This window comes from Mus musculus, chromosome 19, assembly GCF_000001635.26.
Source record: "Mus musculus strain C57BL/6J chromosome 19, GRCm38.p6 C57BL/6J".
In the NCBI taxonomy this organism is placed as follows: domain Eukaryota; kingdom Metazoa; phylum Chordata; class Mammalia; order Rodentia; family Muridae; genus Mus; species Mus musculus.
In genome coordinates, this window is record NC_000085.6 from 10,629,829 (window position 1) to 10,648,149 (window position 18,321).

Below are 18,321 nucleotides of genomic sequence, written 5' to 3' on the forward strand. Positions count from 1 at the left end.
TTGGTCTCTGCTTTTCTCCTCTGCCCACTGTCCATCATTCCTCATACACTGCATTGGGTGCAAACTGAAGTGGTGGCTGCAGTCACAGATCTTGCTTCTCAGATAGTAGATGTTCCCCTCCTTAGTTCATGACTAATTTGAGTGGGATTCTAGAAGCACAGCAGCTATTATGGTTGTTTGTGCTAGCAATGAGACAGTCTGGAAGCCACTCGGGCTACCTTTACTGTCTTCCTTGTACAGACCACTTTGTATAATGCACAGCCAGCCCCAGGTAATATCCTTTTCTGACGCAGTACCTGCTGCTTCTTGTTGCATCTTGTTGAGACAGGATTTTACTATGTAACTAGGGCTGGCTTTGAACTCACAGCGAGCCACCTGCCTTTGTCTCCCAAGTGTTGCTATAAAGGCATGCTCTACCACACACAGCTAAGATTTTATTTTAACCTCTGTGTGTATGTGTGTCTATATACATATGTCTGTCCATATGTGGACTTGTACACATTAGTGCAGGTGTCTGTGAAGGCCAAAAGAGGGTGTCAGATTCCAGAGCGGAGTTAGAGGTGGTTGTGAGTTGCCTGATGTAGTTGTTGAGAGCCAAACTGGTCTTCTGCAAAAGCAATGTACGCTCTTTAACAGCTGACCATCTCCCCAGCTCCTTATGTTGCATCTTATTTTATTTCTCTGGTTGGTTGGCCAGAGCCTGCTGTGCCTTTGGCCTAGCTATACAGGAATTGTGCATTTTGAGAGTCACCCTTTGTTCCTGTATGAACTGAGTCTCTATTCTTCCTTTGGGAATAAGGGATATTCTGTCCCAATAGTGCAGGCTTGATCCTAAACATACTCCATGGCTTCCCCCCCCCCCCGCCCCCAGGGTTTCTCTGTACCCCTGGCTCTGTCCTGGAACTCACTCTGTAGACCAGGCTGGCCTCAAACTCAAATCCACCTGCCTCTGCCTCCTAAGTGCTGGGATTAAAGGCATGTGCCACTACTGCCCAGCCCTCTTTGTGGCTCTTTTAAGACCAGTGTATGAGCTAGGCGCAGTGGCACAAATCCCAGCAGAGGCACTTGGATCTCTTGAGTTTGAGGCCAACCTGATCTACATAGTCCCAGGACAGCCAGGGCTATACAGAAAAACCCTTTCTCAAAAAACCAAAAACAACCAAGACCAGGCTTTGATAAGGTGTTTGGAGAATTGGGGATTTAAGTTAAGCTGTAATTTTAAGAGATTCTAGCTTACAAAGGGCAAGCAAGCACCTCAGCATTGAGGTGTGCTACCAAGTGTCCCGAGTCATTCGTCATTGCTGTTGTTTTCTGTAGTCAGCCTGCTCGGGTTCTGGATCCTGAGACGGGATCGTTAAAACTTTATCTTCATGCAGAGTCAAACTCACTCCACCAAGGTTCCACATCCACTTCTGAGGAATATGCTGTCTGCCTACTTGTGGACATTTCTGTCCCTTATAGAGACAGAAAAGAGGAGGTGTTAAAGATGCTTTATTTTGGGATGAGGATGGACTGAACATAGCTACAATGTGACACATGAAAGCTTGACAGTTGAGCTACATCTCCAGTCTGTCTCATTTATTTGTTTGTATTGTATATATTCACTTGAGACTGAATTCCAGAAACCCTTCGATGCTGGCTTTCTGCCTGCACACTCCCAAAATCCCCTCTTAAATACCATTTATCACTTCTCAGGGTGAAAGGTCATCTTCAGAGATCTCCAACCAGCTGGTTAGGCCACTGCATGAGCCATCCATGCAGGCACTGATGAGCCAGCTTTATTCCCAAGCCTCCAAAGGAGGAATCCTCGGAGAGACTAGAAACACAGATTCACATCACATGACCATTGGGAAGGGTCTCAAACCAGAGGCCTGAGTTCTGCAGCCAACATCTTGGATCCTTTTTTTAATTATTATTAGATTTTTTTAAAATTTACATTTCAAATTTTATCCCCTTTCCTCATTTCCTCTCTGAAAACCCCCCATTCCACCCTCCACCCACCCCAACCCACCCACTCCTGCTTTCCTGTCCTGGCATTCCCCTACACTGGGGCACCGAGCCTTCACAAGACCAACGGCCACTCCTCTCATTGATGTCCCACAAGGCCATCCTCTGCTACATATACAGCTGGAGCCTTGAGTCTCTCCATGTGTACTCTGGTTGGTGGTTTAGTCCCTGGGAGCTCTCGGGGTACTGATTGGTTCATACTGTTTCTCCTATGGAACATCTTGGATCCTTTATTCAGTGAAAGGTCTCTTGTGAAGTCACAGAAATGGGGAGGAAGCACCAAATGAACAAACATTAGTCCTGGAAGATGGACGGCTCATATAGGAAAGACTCAACTGAAGCCCCAGGACCGAACAGGGCAAGGAAGAGCAAATGAAACTAAAGGACCAACAGCTGCTTTGATGGGAAGGTAGATGCCAGAGGACTGAAGACACTGTAGGGAGATGGAATGCTGGGCTGGCTCAGAAAAGGGTGTAAGGGCCGTGCAGTGGTGGCGCTTGCCTTTAGTCCCAGCACTTGGGAGGCAGAGGCAGGCGGATTTCTGAGTTCGAGGCCAGCCTGGTCTACAGAGTGAGTTCTAGGACAGCCAAAGTACACAGAGAAACCCTGTCTCGAAAAACCAAAAAAAAAAAAAAAAAAAAAAAAAAAAAAAAAGAAAAGAAAAGAAAAGAAAAGGGTGTAAGGGTCCTCCAGTCCGAATTTCCTACTTTCTATATCTAGAAATCTACAGTAGGGCAATGAGGGTTTTGATCTTCCACCTGCTAGCGAGTGAGTTCTGCAGAGGAGAGTGTGGGGCTACAGCAGTGAACGGAAGTGGAGAGGTATGCTGGGTGATAAACAACAAATGTCATGAGCCATGAGGGCTGTAGTAAGGGGATTTATCCTGTGTGTAGTGGTTTCAGAGATAGCTTCCCAGGGATGGGAAGGAAGAACACCTGTCTTGTGACAGTAGCAAGCGCAGCCTCTGCCTTTTCCAGGCAAGAAAGCTGCCCTAAGGAGTCTGAAGGTCCTTAGGACTCGATGTGTAGGTACAGAGAAGTCACATTCATCTTTGGCACTATGCTTGCTGTGAGCTTGACTAGATAATAGAATGGGCCCAAACAAGATGAGATACAGGTCCAAATGTAAGTCTCGGTTCAGCCACGTGGGTTAAGGTAGAAAGATGGCTGGCCAGTTGTTATGCCAACAGCTAGTTGTTATGGCAGAATAACCTCCATAAAAGCAAGCAAGCAAGGAAGGAATGGTTTATCTGGCTCACAGGTGCAGCCATCTTGGCAGGGGAAGCATAGAGAGCCAGATGAATGTTAGCACTCACTTTATGGTCTTTGTATTTGGTCCGGCCCATGTGACAATGCCACTCACATTTAGGATGGGTCTTCACAACTCAGTTAAATCCTTCTGGAAACAGCTCTGACACACACAAAGGTTTATTGCCTAGGAGCTTCTATATCCATTCAAGTTGAAAATAACAATTAGCCATGGCACCACAACATCCAAAAGTACTTGAACTTTTCCTCTTACTGCAAATTAAGGGTCGGGGGACCAACAAGCATCAAACACCCGAGTTAACGTTTGCTCAGAAACTAAAAGGAAAGTGTCTGTGAGAAGGCAGCTAGCATCCAGGTCATCTGTGCACAGTTTATCTGTGGTCACCAATGCCAATGATCTTGGGATCAGCACGAGGCAGAAGCGAAGGATTTAGTCGTGCTTGGGAAGTACAGTTTTTAAAAACTAGTTCAGCCAATTTTTCTTATTCCTAGAAGTCTTTACACAGACGCTTGACTAATCCAGACTGGGTAGGGTTAGGCGGGGCTTGCTACCAGAACAAGGTAAAACTCGAGCCTTCTTTTCGCTTCCTCCCAACTAGATCTTTCTCAGTTCTATCATTTTGCTCTACATTCTTCAGCCTAAACCTCTTCTAGCCTGAGCCAACTTCGAAGCCTGAGCCCAAACACTGAACCTTCTAGTTCTGCGCCCCTAGCTCCCTTGCCACCTGCGCACTGCTTTCTTACCTCCCAGGTGAGCTAGGAAGCTGTCCACTCAACCATTTGACTCCCAGCAGGTAGCTTGTGGGTTCAAAACAGGCTAATGTCCTTTGGCAAGGAAGCAGACTAAACCACCAATACACTATCCTTACCATCTAGTGGGCTTGGGGAGAGTCAAAACTGCCTCGCTTCAGTGCCCTGGGTTTGAGTGTCCACAAGTCTCACCTACTGAGAATTCAGATTGGATTCTATGGAAACTCAAAAACCTTGTTCCTGAAGTTTCTTTCCAACTTGGTTCGAAGCCTTCAGTCATTCTGTGGAAAGCGACTCCCAAACCCAGGCTGGGGGTGTGGGCCGAGGGTGAAACCCCGCCCTCGGGGTCCCTGATCTTTGCTCCCGCCCCAGGCTCCACGCCTCCCGGAGAGGCACCGGCGGGCGGCGCTCCTTTTGTGTGTTTCTTTCCAAGGTGCAAGGACCCCCACCCCCACCCGCCTAGGCAGTCCTCCCCTAACCACCAGCCCTCTTCTCGTCGTCCTCAGTCCCTGCCAGCTGTGGGGGAACCAGATCGCTTCCAGGAGGAGGGACAAGGTCGGTAGCCCCCTCCCCGGTGCGGGACCTGAGCCCAGTAGAGTCCAGGACCTCTGCTGCCAGTCATGTGGGCTAGACTGTTGCTCCATGTCGCCTACATCTTGATCCCGTTGCTGGGGTCTTCAGCCCGAGGCTATACCGGGAGGAAGGCGCCAGGGCACTACTCTGCGGAGAGGTAAGAGCCCGGTGCCTTTCAGCGGCCCAGCCTTCTAGCGCCACTGCGTGGAGCTGGAAGACACTAGCATAGGGCAGCTGCTGGACCTGTAGCCTCTGTGGCGAGGGCACACCAGGGGTCTGGACAAAGAGACAGTAGTTTGTGCCAGTTGGGTGGCCCTGGCTGGGGACTGCTCTGGCTAAGGAATCTGGGAGATGGAGATCGCGGCTCCAAGGAATCTTGTACTATGGGAATAGGCTGACCCTCTGGCTAGGGAACCCCAGCACATGCCAATTGGTCTCAACTGCCTGGCTTTCTTCCTTGGTGGTGCGGGACCCCCTCCGTTTCTGCACACGTTGCTTTGGGGTTGGGGGTTTTCTCAGTGTCTCTTGCTCTCTGCACCCGGTGGACCTTGGAGCCACCGGTGGCTCAGGGTTATGCTTTGGTATCTGCGCATGTGTGCACAGGCCGGGGAGGCGGGAGGCCGCAGGCGACAGGCGGGAGGCGTGTCTTTCCAAACCCAATCATTTTCCCTAAGTTTGTCTTAGTCCTCTACCACTAAGGGGTGATGAGGGAGTGGTGATCGTGTGTGCGTGATGCTTATAGCAAGGGTACACGTTGTCAGCGGGTGGCCTGGCCCACGGCCACATCTTCCCAGGGGCGCTCAGAGGGGCTGCCCTGGAGGAAGAGCTTACCGCCCAGCACGTGGGTTCTGCGATCTCTTGCAGTTCCTGCAGATCTCCCACCACCTGTCTCCCTGGCATCACTGTGCCACACACGAAAAGCTCCTTGGGGCTTTCTGGTGGGCACCCTACCCTTGCCTATCTGAAGTGGAACTCCACCAGCTTCCACAGGCACCCTACCATTTACCACTTCGATGGCACCTCACGCCCCTTTCAGAGCCCCCTTTGGCTTAGCTATTAAGTTGTTCTGTAGATCCCAGCTGCCGGATTCTCTGCCTCAGCTGTTGCTATCATCGTTTCTATGTGTGACATCACTGTTGGTCTGGTTTGTCTTCACTGGTTTTGACTTCTGAGAGGAAAAAAGGACTTGGCCCTAGGGAAAATCCCCAGCAAACTTTCCTGTACTGCTATGGTTCCCCCTAGGTTTCCACATTTGACCCAGATTATTAACCCTAAGAGCCAGGCAAGTTCGTCTTATCCTGTATCATTTCTGTCTGATACATGGACAGGCATAGAGGGTGCTCTGGTTGGTGGGATGAAATCCCCATCAGCTCTGGGTATGTGGGGAAAGTCATCTGGTGCCTATTGCTTTGCCTGGGTTCATGGTCCTTGCTCCACGGCTCCAGGAGTTCTAGCCCTTGTTAATCTCCCGGTTAGCCCATGCTCAGGCTGGTCCATCTGTCTGTATTGCCCTCTCCTTCCCCATTTTCATACTGAGTCTCTGGTCTTCTTTCTCACGCAGCAGGGGAGCTGTCCTTCCAGTGACCTTCTCCTGATGCCCTTCAAGGCTCCATAAGCCCTCCCAGAGTCCCCACTGAGCTGTTCCCATCACCTGGGTCCTGCTGTCCTTTGATATCGAGGGCAGTAACACATTCATGGCCTTACAGACTGCAGTTTGACATTTTTAGACACTGGCCCCAGAAGGTGGAGGGCCATGGGTACCTTGTTGCCAGCCTAGGGGAATGCCACCCAGACCTGCTTTCTCCCTTTACCAATTGAGCAGTTGTGACTTACTTTAGATGTAGAACTGAACAAATAAGAAGCCCTTGTCCTGGGCTGGAGAGATGGCTCAGTGGTTAAGAGCACTGACTGCACTTCCAGAGGTCCTGAGTTCAATTCCCAGCAACCACATGGTGGCTCACAACCATCTGTAATGGGGATCTGATGCCCTCTTCTGGTGTGTCTGAAGACAGCTGCAGTGTACTCATATACATAAAATAAGTAAATAATAATAATAGAAGGAAGCCCTTGTCCTCGAGGAGTTGAGAGGATACGGACAGTGAAGATGTCATGAAATTAGCAAGTAAGCGAGTGTCCTAGAAAGGACGGTGGAGAGCAGCAGAGCAGGCTAAGGTCAGCAAGAGAGGCTTTGGGGAAGAAGATGTGAACAAAAGACCTGAGTGAGGGATGAGAGTGAGTGTGTTAGACATTATATTTCTGGGTGTACACACCTTCAATCCCAGAACTCAGGAAGGAGCAAAGGCAGGTAGCTCCCTGTGAGTCCCAGACCAGCAAACCAAAACAATAATAACAAAAAATATAGTCATATAGCCCAAGATGGTCTTGAATACATCAGGTAGCCCAAACAGGCTTCAAACTTGTGATCCTCCTGTCTCAGCCATCTTAGTGATAAGAGGTCAGGTCCCAAAGCAGCCACCTCCCCCCCCCCCCCACCCCCATGCTGCTCAACTGCAGTCTTCTGTCATCTTTTCTTCTGGTCTCTCCTTCATTTCCTTTGCTCTGTGTTCATAGCTTATATCTGTTCTTGTACATGTTTGTCTGGTCCTGCACCGGGCAGGGGGTGGTGGGGTGGTGGTGTGTGTCCTTTAGACCAATGGATGACTTGGGAGTTGGGAGCTCTCTTCCTACAAATTGTGGAGTGCTCTCTTTTCTTGCAGACGTCGTCTGGGGCCCCACGTCTGCCTCTCTGGCTTTGGGAGTGGCTGCTGCCCTGGCTGGGCCCCTTCCATGGGCAGCGGGCACTGTACCCTGCGTAAGTACCCATCCATCCTTGTGACCCAAGCCTGTGCATTGCCAGGGCCTGCTCCCTCACCTCCATCTTTCCTCTCAGCCCTCTGCTCCTTTGGCTGTGGGAGTGGCATCTGCATCGCTCCCAATGTCTGTTCCTGCCAGGATGGAGAGCAAGGGGCCACTTGCCCAGGTAACTGGGATGGACAATGGCAGATGGGGGTCACCAAAATAATATGAAGATTCTGTGTCCGGCACTGTAGACCTGAGATAGGTTCTAGCTTGGCATCTTCAAGACACCTTGTGTGGTAGGCAATTTCATACCTATCTGACTGCTGAGACAAAGACTATGGCTTTTCTTGGTTCCCATGATATATTTGTTGCGAATGTGATGAAATAACTGATAAAAGCAACTTAAAGGAGGAAAGGTTAATTTTGGCTCAGAGTTCAAGAGAACAGTCTATCAGGGTGGAGAAGGCATGGTGCCAGAAGAGTGAGGCAGCAGTTCACATTGCACAGGCAGGAAGCAGAAAGATTTGAACCCCTGTACTGGCTCTCTTTCTCATTAGTTCGGCTCCCAACCTTCCAGAGTTAGTGTGTCTCCCCATCTCAACCCGGTCTAGGAACTCCTTCAGAGATATGACCAGAGGTTCTCTCCTATTTGATTCAAGATCTTGTGAAATTGAATTAACCATCAACATGGCTAGTGCCATGTAGAAGTGGGCGGGAAGTCCCACCCTGCAACAGGATTCTGGAGAAGCCCCAGGACATCTGAGACGTCAGGCTGACACCTGCTGTGCAGCTGTGTTGACCCGTACCCCTGTGCTGTTTGTTTTAGAAGCCCATGGATCCTGCGGGGAGTATGGCTGTGATCTCACCTGTAACCATGGTGGCTGTCAGGAGGTAGCCCGAGTATGCCCTGTGGGTTTCTTGATGACTGAGACAGCTGTTGGTATCCGGTGTGCGGGTGAGAAGCCTGGAAGTGGGGGAAGGAGAAGGTGGAATGGCATCTCCTCCCACAACCCCCCCCCCCCCAGCCAGCTAGAGTCCAGCACCTAGAAGAGAGGGGCAGGGAAGCATGCTACCTGAGGATATATTCCTCCTGTTATCACACATGTACTCGTGGACAGCAGCAGAGCTGGGATGGAGGCGACAGGTGATCAAACAGTGGCCGCTATCAGCGAGCTTCCAGATATGAGGCAGGGAGACAAGGACAAAGACAGCTCCAATATAATAGGGGCATTGAGTAAGCATGTCCACGCTGCTGGGCTTGCAGAGGGACATGGAACCAGGATTGGAGTCAACTGACACTTCAAAGCTAAGGGAACTAAAACTCAGTAATTATTTTGTCAAACTTTGTTTTTTGTTTTGGTTTTTTGAGACAGGGTTTCTCTCTGTATAGCCCTGGCTGTTCTGGAACTCACTTTGTAGACCAGGCTGGCCTCGAACTCAGAAATCCGCCTGCCTCTGCCTCCCGAGTGCTGGGATTAAAGGCGTGTGCCACCACGCCCGGCTGTTTTGTCTTTTTAAATATTGAGATGGTTTAATGTTTTAAAAATTATTTTATGTGTATGGGTGTTTTGCCTATATGTATATGTACCATATGTGTGGAGTACACTAAGGGGTCAGAAGTCATCAGACCTCTTGGAACGGATGCTGCCATGTGGGTGGTGGAAATTGAACCGGGATCCTCTGCAAGAACAAGCACTCTAAGCAGCTGAACCATCTCTCCAGCCCCTATGATTTGTTTTCTTGACTTTAAAAGTCACTATAGGCTGGTGAGATGGCTCAGTGGGTAAGAGCACCCAACTGCTCTTCCAGACTGCTCTTCCGAAGGTCCGGAGTTCAAATCCCAGCGACCACATGGTGGCTCACAACCATACGTAACGAGATCTGACTTCCTCTTCTGGAGTGTTTGAAGACAGCTACAGTGTACTTACATATAAATAAATAAATCTTAAAAAAAAAAGTTTGTTTAAAAAAAAAGTCACTATAGGCAGAGTGTGTGACTTTTACCAGAGGTGGTTGGTTACTATGACCAGTTTCTAGTCCATCTCCTCAGAGGCAAAAGTCTGGTTATAGGTGGTTTTGGTGTTTTGTTTGTTTTTGTATGTGTGGTGTGTACGTACAAAATGTCTGGATGACCCCAGGCGTGTGGAGGCCAGAATTAACATTCTATTCCTCCATTGCCTTCGACTTTAGTTTCTGAGTCAGGGTCTCTCAGTAAACCTAGAGCTCATTGGTTTGGCTGGGGCGGCTGATGAGTTCTAGGGATTCAGTGTCTCCATGCCCTGAATCCTCTAGTGCTGGGCACTGTTGTGCCAGCTTTTAGTGGATGCTGGGGTGTCTGGGATCATGTTTGTATAGCAGCCACTTTATTAACTGACCCAGCTCCCTTGTCCTCTTTTGGAGGGTTTTTGTTTGTTCTGTTCTGTTCTGTTCTGTTCTGTTTGTTTGTTTGTTTGTTTTTGAGAGAAGATTAAACTCTGTAGACCAGGTTGGTCTCAAACTCACAGATTTTGCCTGTCTCTGCCTCTCAAGTACTGGGAGTTTACCACCCAACCTGGCCTTTTTGAAGTTTTAACAGTAACATTTACTGTTCTCTCAGTGAATAGTAAAGTAAATGAGAATTCATTTAGAAGCATTTGAAAGTAAGCAGGACACTGGAAATGAATGTCTTCTGGAGTCCTAACCTGAGTGTTACTAATAAAATGAAATGCTCTCTCTGTTCCTTTATCTGGGCTTGCAATGCTCTTGTGTATAAATGTGTATATAAGGCTTATATGTGTGCTTTATAAAACGAGGTAATAACTTCTTGTAGTTCCCACCCTTTATTCCTGGTTTCATCCTTTAACACTAGATAGGAGACAAAGAAGGAGGAAGGAGAGGGAGAGAGAGAGAGAGAGAGAGAGAGAGAGAGAGAGAGAGAGAGAGAGAGAGAGAGAGAGAGAGAGAGAATATGAGATCCCTGAATCTAATTTCTTTCACTGTAACAACTGTTCTAGCTTATCTGCTTAGGTCAGCTTCTCCTGGCTCAGCCGTCTCCTCACTGTATGTTCGGCTCCGGCTGCCTGCTCTCCCTCTGCTAACCCAACTCTCTTCCAGCTGCCTTTGCTTCTCTCGGAGGGTGTTACTGAGGAAGTGTTACTGAGGCTGTTGTTGGATGTACCCACGTGGTTTTCAGCAGCAGGGTTCCCCCCCCCCCCCTTCTCTCCTTTTACTGTCTGGGCAACTGGAAAAAAAAATACAGGTGGAAATGGAGAAACTTGGGAATCAAGAAGTGGAAGAAAAATGTCAAGAAAAGGGAGAAGAAATACATTCATTCCCAGGGACTGAACCAGAGAGACACGGTGATCACCTGGAGTTAGAGCCGGCCCAGAAACGATTCTCTTTCAAAAACCGTTGGAGGGAGATGTGGAAGGGAATTGCACTAGCAGACTAAGAGGAAGCAGTCGGTGCCGAAGATCCAGTTAGGGGACAGTCGACTCAGGAGGAGCTGAGCTGAGCAGAGAGGCTAGAACAGCCATTATAGTGAGGAGGGGCTATTGAGGCAGATGCTGGGGAACTGTGGGAGGAACAGCTGGGAGAAATGTTTGAAGGGACTGAACTGTATACCGGGAGGAATGGCTGGGAAAGAAATTAGATCCAGGGATCTCCGCTCCCCTCCCCTCCCCTCTTCTCCTCTCCTCTCCTCTTGTTTCCTATCTAGTGTTAGGGGATGAAACCTGGGGGATAAAGGGTGGAAAAAAGAAGAACCCACAAAGTAGCCAAGACCAGCTACGGTTCCTAGAGTTTAAAACTGCATTTTAGCTTAGTATTCAAAGCAATGGATTTCATTATGGCACCCCCCCCCCCCGCATTTACTTATATGCGTGTATGCCCTGAAGTGTATGTGGAGGGCTGGAGCCCAGCTGCTATCCTCTAAACCCTCAAATCCTTTCCCACCCAGACAGGCTTCTGTTGATGCTCTAGTTCTCCTAGTCCCACACTCTTTCAGGATGCACCTGTTGTGGCAGGTCATTACTGAGCAGCGCACATGTCATCATCATTGGCTGTTAGAGTGGCTATACAATGTCTGACAGTCAGTGGCTCTCTCTGAGTCTCCTGCTCACACCGGGTGTTTGGTGAACTTCTATCGGAATGACATTGTTCACTGGGCCCTGTCACTTTGGGGACCTGAAGGGTCCATCAAAATGGTTCTGCCCCAGTCTTGCTCTCCCCCCATCTAGGGTTAAGAGTAAGGGCCAGTCCCTCTGTCCTATTATCTCCTTTTTCTGGGACTCCATAGCTTAGGACCATGCATGGCACTTTGCAGATTGATGCTGCATCTTCCATGGGGTCATCTTGGGTCACTTTTCTGTGAGTCATGGCCATGGTTAGAATGGGCTGTGCAAAGAGTTTTCTTTTCCCAGACATTGACGAGTGTTTAAGCTCATCTTGTGAGGGTCACTGCGTGAACACAGAAGGTGGCTTCGTGTGTGAATGTGGGCCAGGCATGCAACTGTCTGCTGATCGTCACAGCTGCCAAGGTAAGTGGGTAGAGATGTTTGGAGTGGTTTCTATGCCCTGCCAGGTACCTTAAGATACATTCTCCAGCCATAGTCCTCTGTGAAGGATGCTGTGTCACTCCCGCTCTATTGGGGAAAACAAAAGCTTACTTGCATCCATTCTTTAGGAAGAGATAGAATTAGGCTTTGAATCCAGAATAGTGGACTCTTTGGTTTGTTCCTTAGAGACAGAATCTCCCTACACATCCGTGGCTGTCCTGGAACTATTACCACATTATCCTCAAACTCACAGAGACTCACCTGTCTGACTCCCAAGTGCTGGGATTAAGGGCATGTGCCACTGTGCCCATGCCCAGCATTCATGGTGGACTTGCTCTGTACTAAGACATTCTAAGCTCTTCTGCTTTTGTCATAGGGAAAGATGGGAATGAAGGAATGGTCTCAGGGAGAACAAGGGTCAGATGCACCCAGGGCAAGAGGTACCAAGATGGAGAAGGGAGAACTGCAGGCTGTGAGTGGTTCCATAGGGACTGTGAGAGGAGTCTGTGATGGTCTCTGTCACGTAGTGTGTAGTGTCTTCCTGCCCTGGTACTGGTCCAGGCACTGTGGGCATCTGTAGGACCCACCCTCCAGTCTGGTGGTTTGGGAAAGAAAATGAATGGGACAGGGAACTAGGGCTGTGGGTGCCCAGGGAGAAGAAGTCTTCCTTTGGTTTCTTTTCTGCAGATAAGAGTGTTATTGTGCAGCCCAGTCTGACTCTCACCTGTCACTCTCCTGCCTTTCCCTCTTGAGTACAAGGATTATATGCATACCCTGGCACACCCAACAGGGCCAGATCTTTTACGAGAGTCATCCTTTCCAAGTGACTTGGATTTACATAGGAGGTTTCTCATCACAGTCTCATGCAACAAGGCAGAGGAGACACGGGAAGTTTCACAAAACACGAGAAGCTTGAGTGCCATAGTGGGAATCTCTCCCCTCAGCATTCTCTACCTGCCCGAGAGGACCCTGCTTTCCTAGTCCGCCTGAGCTGCCCCTAATACAATGCTGCTTAGACCACGGGGATTTCTTCTCTCAGTCCCCGGACAGCCAAAGTCCAAGGTCAAGGTACTGACTGGCTTTGCTGTGGATTTCTCTGGCTTGAAGATGTGTCCTCACAAGATGGTAAGAGGGAGGGACAGAGGGTGCTCTGGTGATTCTTCTAAGGTCATTAATTCATCATTAAGGCCCCACCCTTGTGATGTCATCAAATCCTATCTCCCAAAGCCCTACTTCCAGAGTACCTTGGGAAGTTTGCTGTCAGCATGGATTTTCAGTCTAGATGCTCGAACTGCCTACCTCCCTTAACCATATGTTCTTCCATATGCATATATACAGTCATATCAATTACCAGACTCACAGGCTGGGTACCAGGCTAAGCACTTTCCACATGTCTTTTCACCCTATCTGCACAATTACTAAGTTGGTACTGTTTATCTCCATTACATTGATAAGGACACTGTGGCTTAACAAAGTTAAGTCATTTACCCACAATCACATCGGGGTTGGGAGTCTGATCCCAGTTTCTTCTCCAATTTTCTTTCCCACATCGGGCAGACAGACCTGATTTGTTATTTTAACTGTTGCTTGGTTCTCTGTGGGGCAAGTGTTCCATACTTTATGGGTTCTTCTGCTGATGAGTGGGGGGAGGGTGGGTTATTTCTAGTTTTCTTGCAGCTTCAGACAACGGCCTGGGTGATTCTCTTCATAAGAGGCTCTAAGGAAGAAGGTTTTAAAGTGTGCAGAATATTTCTTTTATATCCAGACAAGAGAGAAGGACATTCAGTGTAGACAGAGTTATGAGTCCAAGCGGAGTTCCTGTAAGAACAGGATGTGTTTGTTTAGAAGACGTGGGAAACTGAGCAAGCTCAGGGCTGAGAATGACTGCGTATACCTTTGTCTATGTTATTTCTTTATTTTTTTTCTGGCATTTAAGTGTGCCTGTGGGGGTCAGAGGACATCTTTTGGGAGCTCTTCCATCTCATGGGTCCCAGGGATTGTACAGGCTTTGAGGGAGGCACCTTTGCCTGCTGAGCCATTTCCCTGGCTCCCCCGGGACCATGTTTTAAGGTCCCATGAGTGAGTGCTGCTTATTGAGGGAGGGCCCTGAGAGGTTTGGAGCAGACTGTCCCATCGCAGGTGGCCTTAGGTGAGGACCTTCTGGAGATCATAGGAAGATGGTTCCAGAGAAAACAGAGTTAGAGGGCTCAGGGAGGCTGTGTCTGTTCCTCAGCCTAGAGACAAAGCAGCCGGCGCTGGGCTGAGACGGTGAGGGTGGAGACCATCAGCTGGTCCCCAGTGGCCCCGAGCTGGGTGAGAGAGAGGGATGAGAGGATTCCAAGTCCTGTGGAGAGATGGCTGCTAGCTTTGTCTTCTGCTCTCACAGACACTGACGAGTGCCTGGGAACACCCTGCCAGCAGAGATGTAAGAACAGCATTGGTAGCTATAAGTGCTCCTGCCGCGCTGGCTTCCACCTCCACGGCAACCGACACTCCTGTATAGGTGAGATCTTCCGCCTGTGGCTGGTGCACTTAGGACGCCAATCAGGAATGTGGGCAGGTCAGTCTGGAAACTAGGAAGACCAACATTTGGATCTTCCGGTCCCGTGGAGCCTTTGTTCAGAGCATTCCCGTCCCATGGTTGGTGTCTTTCTGCCTTTAAGACCTCAAGCTGGGCCTTCCCTGGCCATCTCCCCTTTCAACCTATTAGAGTCTCTTCGATTCTCTCCCAGGTACATATCAAGGCTTTCTCGCTGCTCACCCACTTTCTTGGTGTCTTTGGTTTAGGAGGAGACTCCAATTTTCTCAGCTCATTAGAAATTTCCAGATGTTTGGTAATCCCTATGACCAAAAGTGGGGTCCCATGAGCTTGAAGAAGACCTTGTACTAGTTAGTGGGTTAAGTATTTGGTCTTGAACCTGCTTTGCGCAGCAGTGAGTGTTGAGACACTGTTTACAGAGGAATATCGGACAGCAGAAGATTTGGAAACCAGCTTCCCACCAGGGTTGAGCTCTTGATGGTTCTGGGACGAGCTGCACCCCCACCCCCTGGATGCAAGAAGCCCCCAAGAATACTGCCAATAGACACCAACTCCATCCCTAGCTTTCTGAGTCACATCTTGTACCTGGATGGACTCTAGAGCTCTGCAGCTGAACTCTCCCAGTCTTCAGCATTCAGGAAGGGGATGAGAAAGGGCTCCATGGCCAAGGTAAGGCAGCAAGGCTCTCCCACAGATGTCAACGAGTGTCGGCGGCCACAAGAGAGGAGAGTCTGTCACCACACCTGCCACAACACTGTGGGCAGCTTCCTGTGCACCTGTAGACCTGGTTTCAGGCTTCGATCTGACCGTGTGTCCTGTGAAGGTGAGCACCAGGCCCTAGCCCTACCCTCTAGCTCTTAGTCCTGCCTTCTCAGCACAAAAGCCCACTCCATAGATCTTGTTCTCCTGACTCCAAACCATATCTTAAAGATCTTGGTTCTGCCCTTGAGGTACCAGACCTCACCCCCTAACCACAGGCCCCCTCTTTGCCAAACTCGTTCTTTAAATCCCGCCTTTTTTCCAGTTCTTTTTGTTTGTCACTACCAATGCCCCCCGCTTTCTTTCTCGCTTTCCCTGTTCCCTTACATTTTAAAAATGTACTTACAAAAAAAATGTTTATGCATATGAGTATTTTGCCTATTTATATGTGTGTGTCTGGTGCCTGTGGAAGTCAGAAGAGGTTGTTAGATCCCCTAGAACTGGGGTTACAGCATCATGTGGGTGCTTGGAACCAAACCTGGGTCCTCTGCAATAGCAACCATTTCTCCATCCTGGATTTTTTTTCCTTTTCTTTCTCTCTCTTTCTTTCTTTCTTTCTTTCTTTCTTTCTTTCTTTCTTTCTTTCTTTCCTTCCTTCTTTCTTTCTTTCCCTTTATTTTTAATAAAAGGGTTGGGGCTTTTAGAAAGATTTATTTTATGTATATTATAAGGGTTTTGCCTGCTGGTTTGTATGTGTACCACATGCTCCAGAAGGGCCAAGAAGTGACCTCCTGGGACTGGGGCTGTGGATTGTATGAGTCACCATGTGACTGCTGGGAACAGAACCAGCTCCTCTGCAAGAGAAGCCTGTGCCCTTAACCTCTGAGATGGCTCTCCAGCCCCATTCTTCAACTTCTTTATGCAGTCCTTTCCCTTTTCACTGTCGCCAGCTATTGCCTACAAATGGTAAAAAAAGGAAAAAACAAAAAACAGCCATAAGGGGATTCTCCGTTTTTGTGACGAGGTGCAGTAGATGTTCATCTGTAGGGGAAATGCCGGTTCAGTTCCCAGGTCTTTACGTGTGGGCAGGAGCCTCCTCCCTCAAGGTGACCAGACAGTGCCACTGCAGGGAACCCTCCGCTGAGCCCTCATCCTGAGCCCTAGCTCCACTGCAGGGAAGCCATAGCTAGATGGGAAGCAGGGGACGCAATGAAACCCCAGCCCAGAGCAGTTGGGGAGAGTTGTTTCCAGGATGGACCCTGAAGGCCTTCCAGCCTCAGGAAAACTTGTGTTCCCTTATAGCTGTTAAGGAAGGAAGGGCAGCTGAGTCTTGGGCTGCCGGACCTCCTTGTTACTGGTTTAGGATCTTTTCTTGCCCATTAGTGTTTTCCCAGCCTTCTTCCCTTGTGGCTGTCGCTGTGGCCTCAGTAGGTCACAGCCTGTTACTTTATGTGGCTGAGGACCTGTTTAGGCCTCTCGAACCCCACTTCCTGCCCCTGCTGCCTTCCTTAGGAGACCCTGTGCTTCCATTTCAGCTTTCCCGAAGGCCGTTCTGGCCCCATCTGCCATCCTGCAGCCCCGACAGCATCCTGCTAAGATGTCCCTGCTCCTCCCTGAGGCAGGCCGGCCTGCCCTGTCCCCAGGACACAGCCCTCCTCCAGGGGCCCCAGGATACCCCACTGGAGTTAGAACAATCAGTCAGCCATCTACCACCCAGGTCCTACCCACATTCTTTCCCACACAGTTGATATCCACTCCAGTGCCAAGTTCCTCCCCACTGGGGACCCTTGGACCCCCCTCACTCCTCCAGGGGGCTGTAGGGACCCCTTCCTCACCTAGGGGTCCTGAAAGCCCAAAGCTGGGAGCAGGGTCCTCTTCCTGTTGGCACCTGGGAGCCACGTATGAATCAGGCAGCCGCTGGAACCAGCCCGGATGTTCTCAGTGCTTGTGCCAGGTAGGTGTGAAGTCCCCAGGCTGCCTTGGGGGAGTGTCTAGGTTCTGCCCACCACTGCAACTCCTGTTTGTGCATTCAGGATGGAGAGGTGACCTGTGGAGGAGTAAGGTGTGACGCTACCTGTTCCCACCCAGTTCCCCCGAGAGATGGGGGGTGCTGCCCCTCTTGCACTGGTAAGAGCTCTTTCTTCCTCTAGCCTTTTGCAGCCCAGGGGCTATTTATTATTCAACTTCTCCTGCAATCAGTTCTTGGTGTCACCTGGAAATCTGACTTGGAGGTTCATGGGTGGGGCCTGAGAACATACAACACTACACTGCTGCTGCTGATCTGGAATCTCACTTTGAGAACCATTTGTCTATGCTGAAGAGCTCTTCAAGGAAAACCTTCTAGCAGGCTGCTCTTCTTGGCCCATCCTGCCTGCCTGCCTTCTTTCCTTCCTTCTTCCTCCTCCCCTTCCTCCTTCCTTCCATTCATTCTTTCCTCCTTCCTTTTCTCCCTCCCTCCTCCCTCCCTCCTTTGTTCCTCTTCTATTCATCCTTCCCTCCCTCCTTCCTCCTTTCCTTTCCTTTCCTTTCCTTTCCTTTCCTTTCCTTTCCTTTCCTTTCCTTTCCTTTCCTTTCCTTTCCTTTCCTTTCCTTTCCTTTCCTTTCCTTCCTTCCTTCCTTCCTTCCTTCCTTCCTTTCAGTGCACATGCATTCTGTTGACTTCCTTCCCCAGTCCTACCTACCCTACATTGCTGGAGGACAATCATTTCACTTTCCTCCCATAGGCTGGGGCTGGGGCTATGGGCCTGGGGCTGGGGCTGGGGCTGGGGCTGGGGCTGGGGCTGGGGCTGGGGCTGGGGCTGGGGCTGGGGCTGGGGCTGGGGCTGGGGCTGGGGCTTGCCTACTATGTGTGAGGGAAGTCCTAATTCAATCTGCAGCACCATAAAACCAAAAATCTTTCCAGGGTCTGCCGAGGCAGTGCCTACATTGCTGTCTTACATTTCCGTTTTCTACCATGTTCCACCTATGTATGGGGCCCTGAAGGAAAGAGCTGAGTTCTCTTTATAACCGAGATTTTGGATCCTTTCAGGTCTCCTGCTGGCTACATAGTGATATTTCCCTATTATGGTGAGAATAGCTGAGTCACAGAGAGGCATCGTGACGTGGGCAGGGCTACTTGGGTAAACGGAGCTAGAACTCTAGGTTCGGAACA

General features: G+C 49.6%; 1 protein-coding gene and 1 long non-coding RNA gene across 9 annotated transcripts in view; one reads left to right on the forward strand and one right to left on the reverse strand.

Annotated features, from left to right (window-relative positions):
• The first annotated feature begins 4,389 nt into the window (after positions 1–4,389).
• Positions 4,390–18,321, forward strand: part of Vwce (von Willebrand factor C and EGF domains) — a 31,996-nt gene continuing 18,064 nt past the window's right edge. For 5 of the 8 annotated variants that reach the window (XR_003952821.1, XR_386516.4, XR_386514.3 and 2 more), the window contains exons 1-9: positions 4,390–4,755; positions 7,316–7,410; positions 7,489–7,578; positions 8,224–8,352; positions 11,798–11,914; positions 14,319–14,435; positions 15,166–15,294; positions 16,706–17,124; positions 17,204–17,297. Coding sequence is in view for 4 of the 8 variants with exons in the window: in XM_006527347.4 (XP_006527410.1) it covers positions 4,646–4,755; positions 7,316–7,410; positions 7,489–7,578; positions 8,224–8,352; positions 11,798–11,914; positions 14,319–14,435; positions 15,166–15,294; positions 16,706–17,124; positions 17,204–17,297 (1,300 nt within the window). In the remaining 4 variants the exon portion in view is untranslated. Of the gene's footprint in view, positions 4,756–7,315; positions 7,411–7,488; positions 7,579–8,223; positions 8,353–11,797; positions 11,915–14,318; positions 14,436–15,165; positions 15,295–16,705; positions 17,125–17,203; positions 17,298–18,321 lie in introns of those variants that run through there. The other 3 variants (NR_153778.1, NM_027913.2, XM_006527349.4) reach the window with 2 other exon arrangements.
• Positions 15,866–18,225, reverse strand: 4930524O05Rik (RIKEN cDNA 4930524O05 gene). The gene is made up of 3 exons (NR_045316.1): positions 18,108–18,225; positions 17,006–17,217; positions 15,866–16,127 (listed from the first exon to the last, which is right to left on the reverse strand). It is a non-coding gene; the product is annotated as an RIKEN cDNA 4930524O05 gene (long non-coding RNA).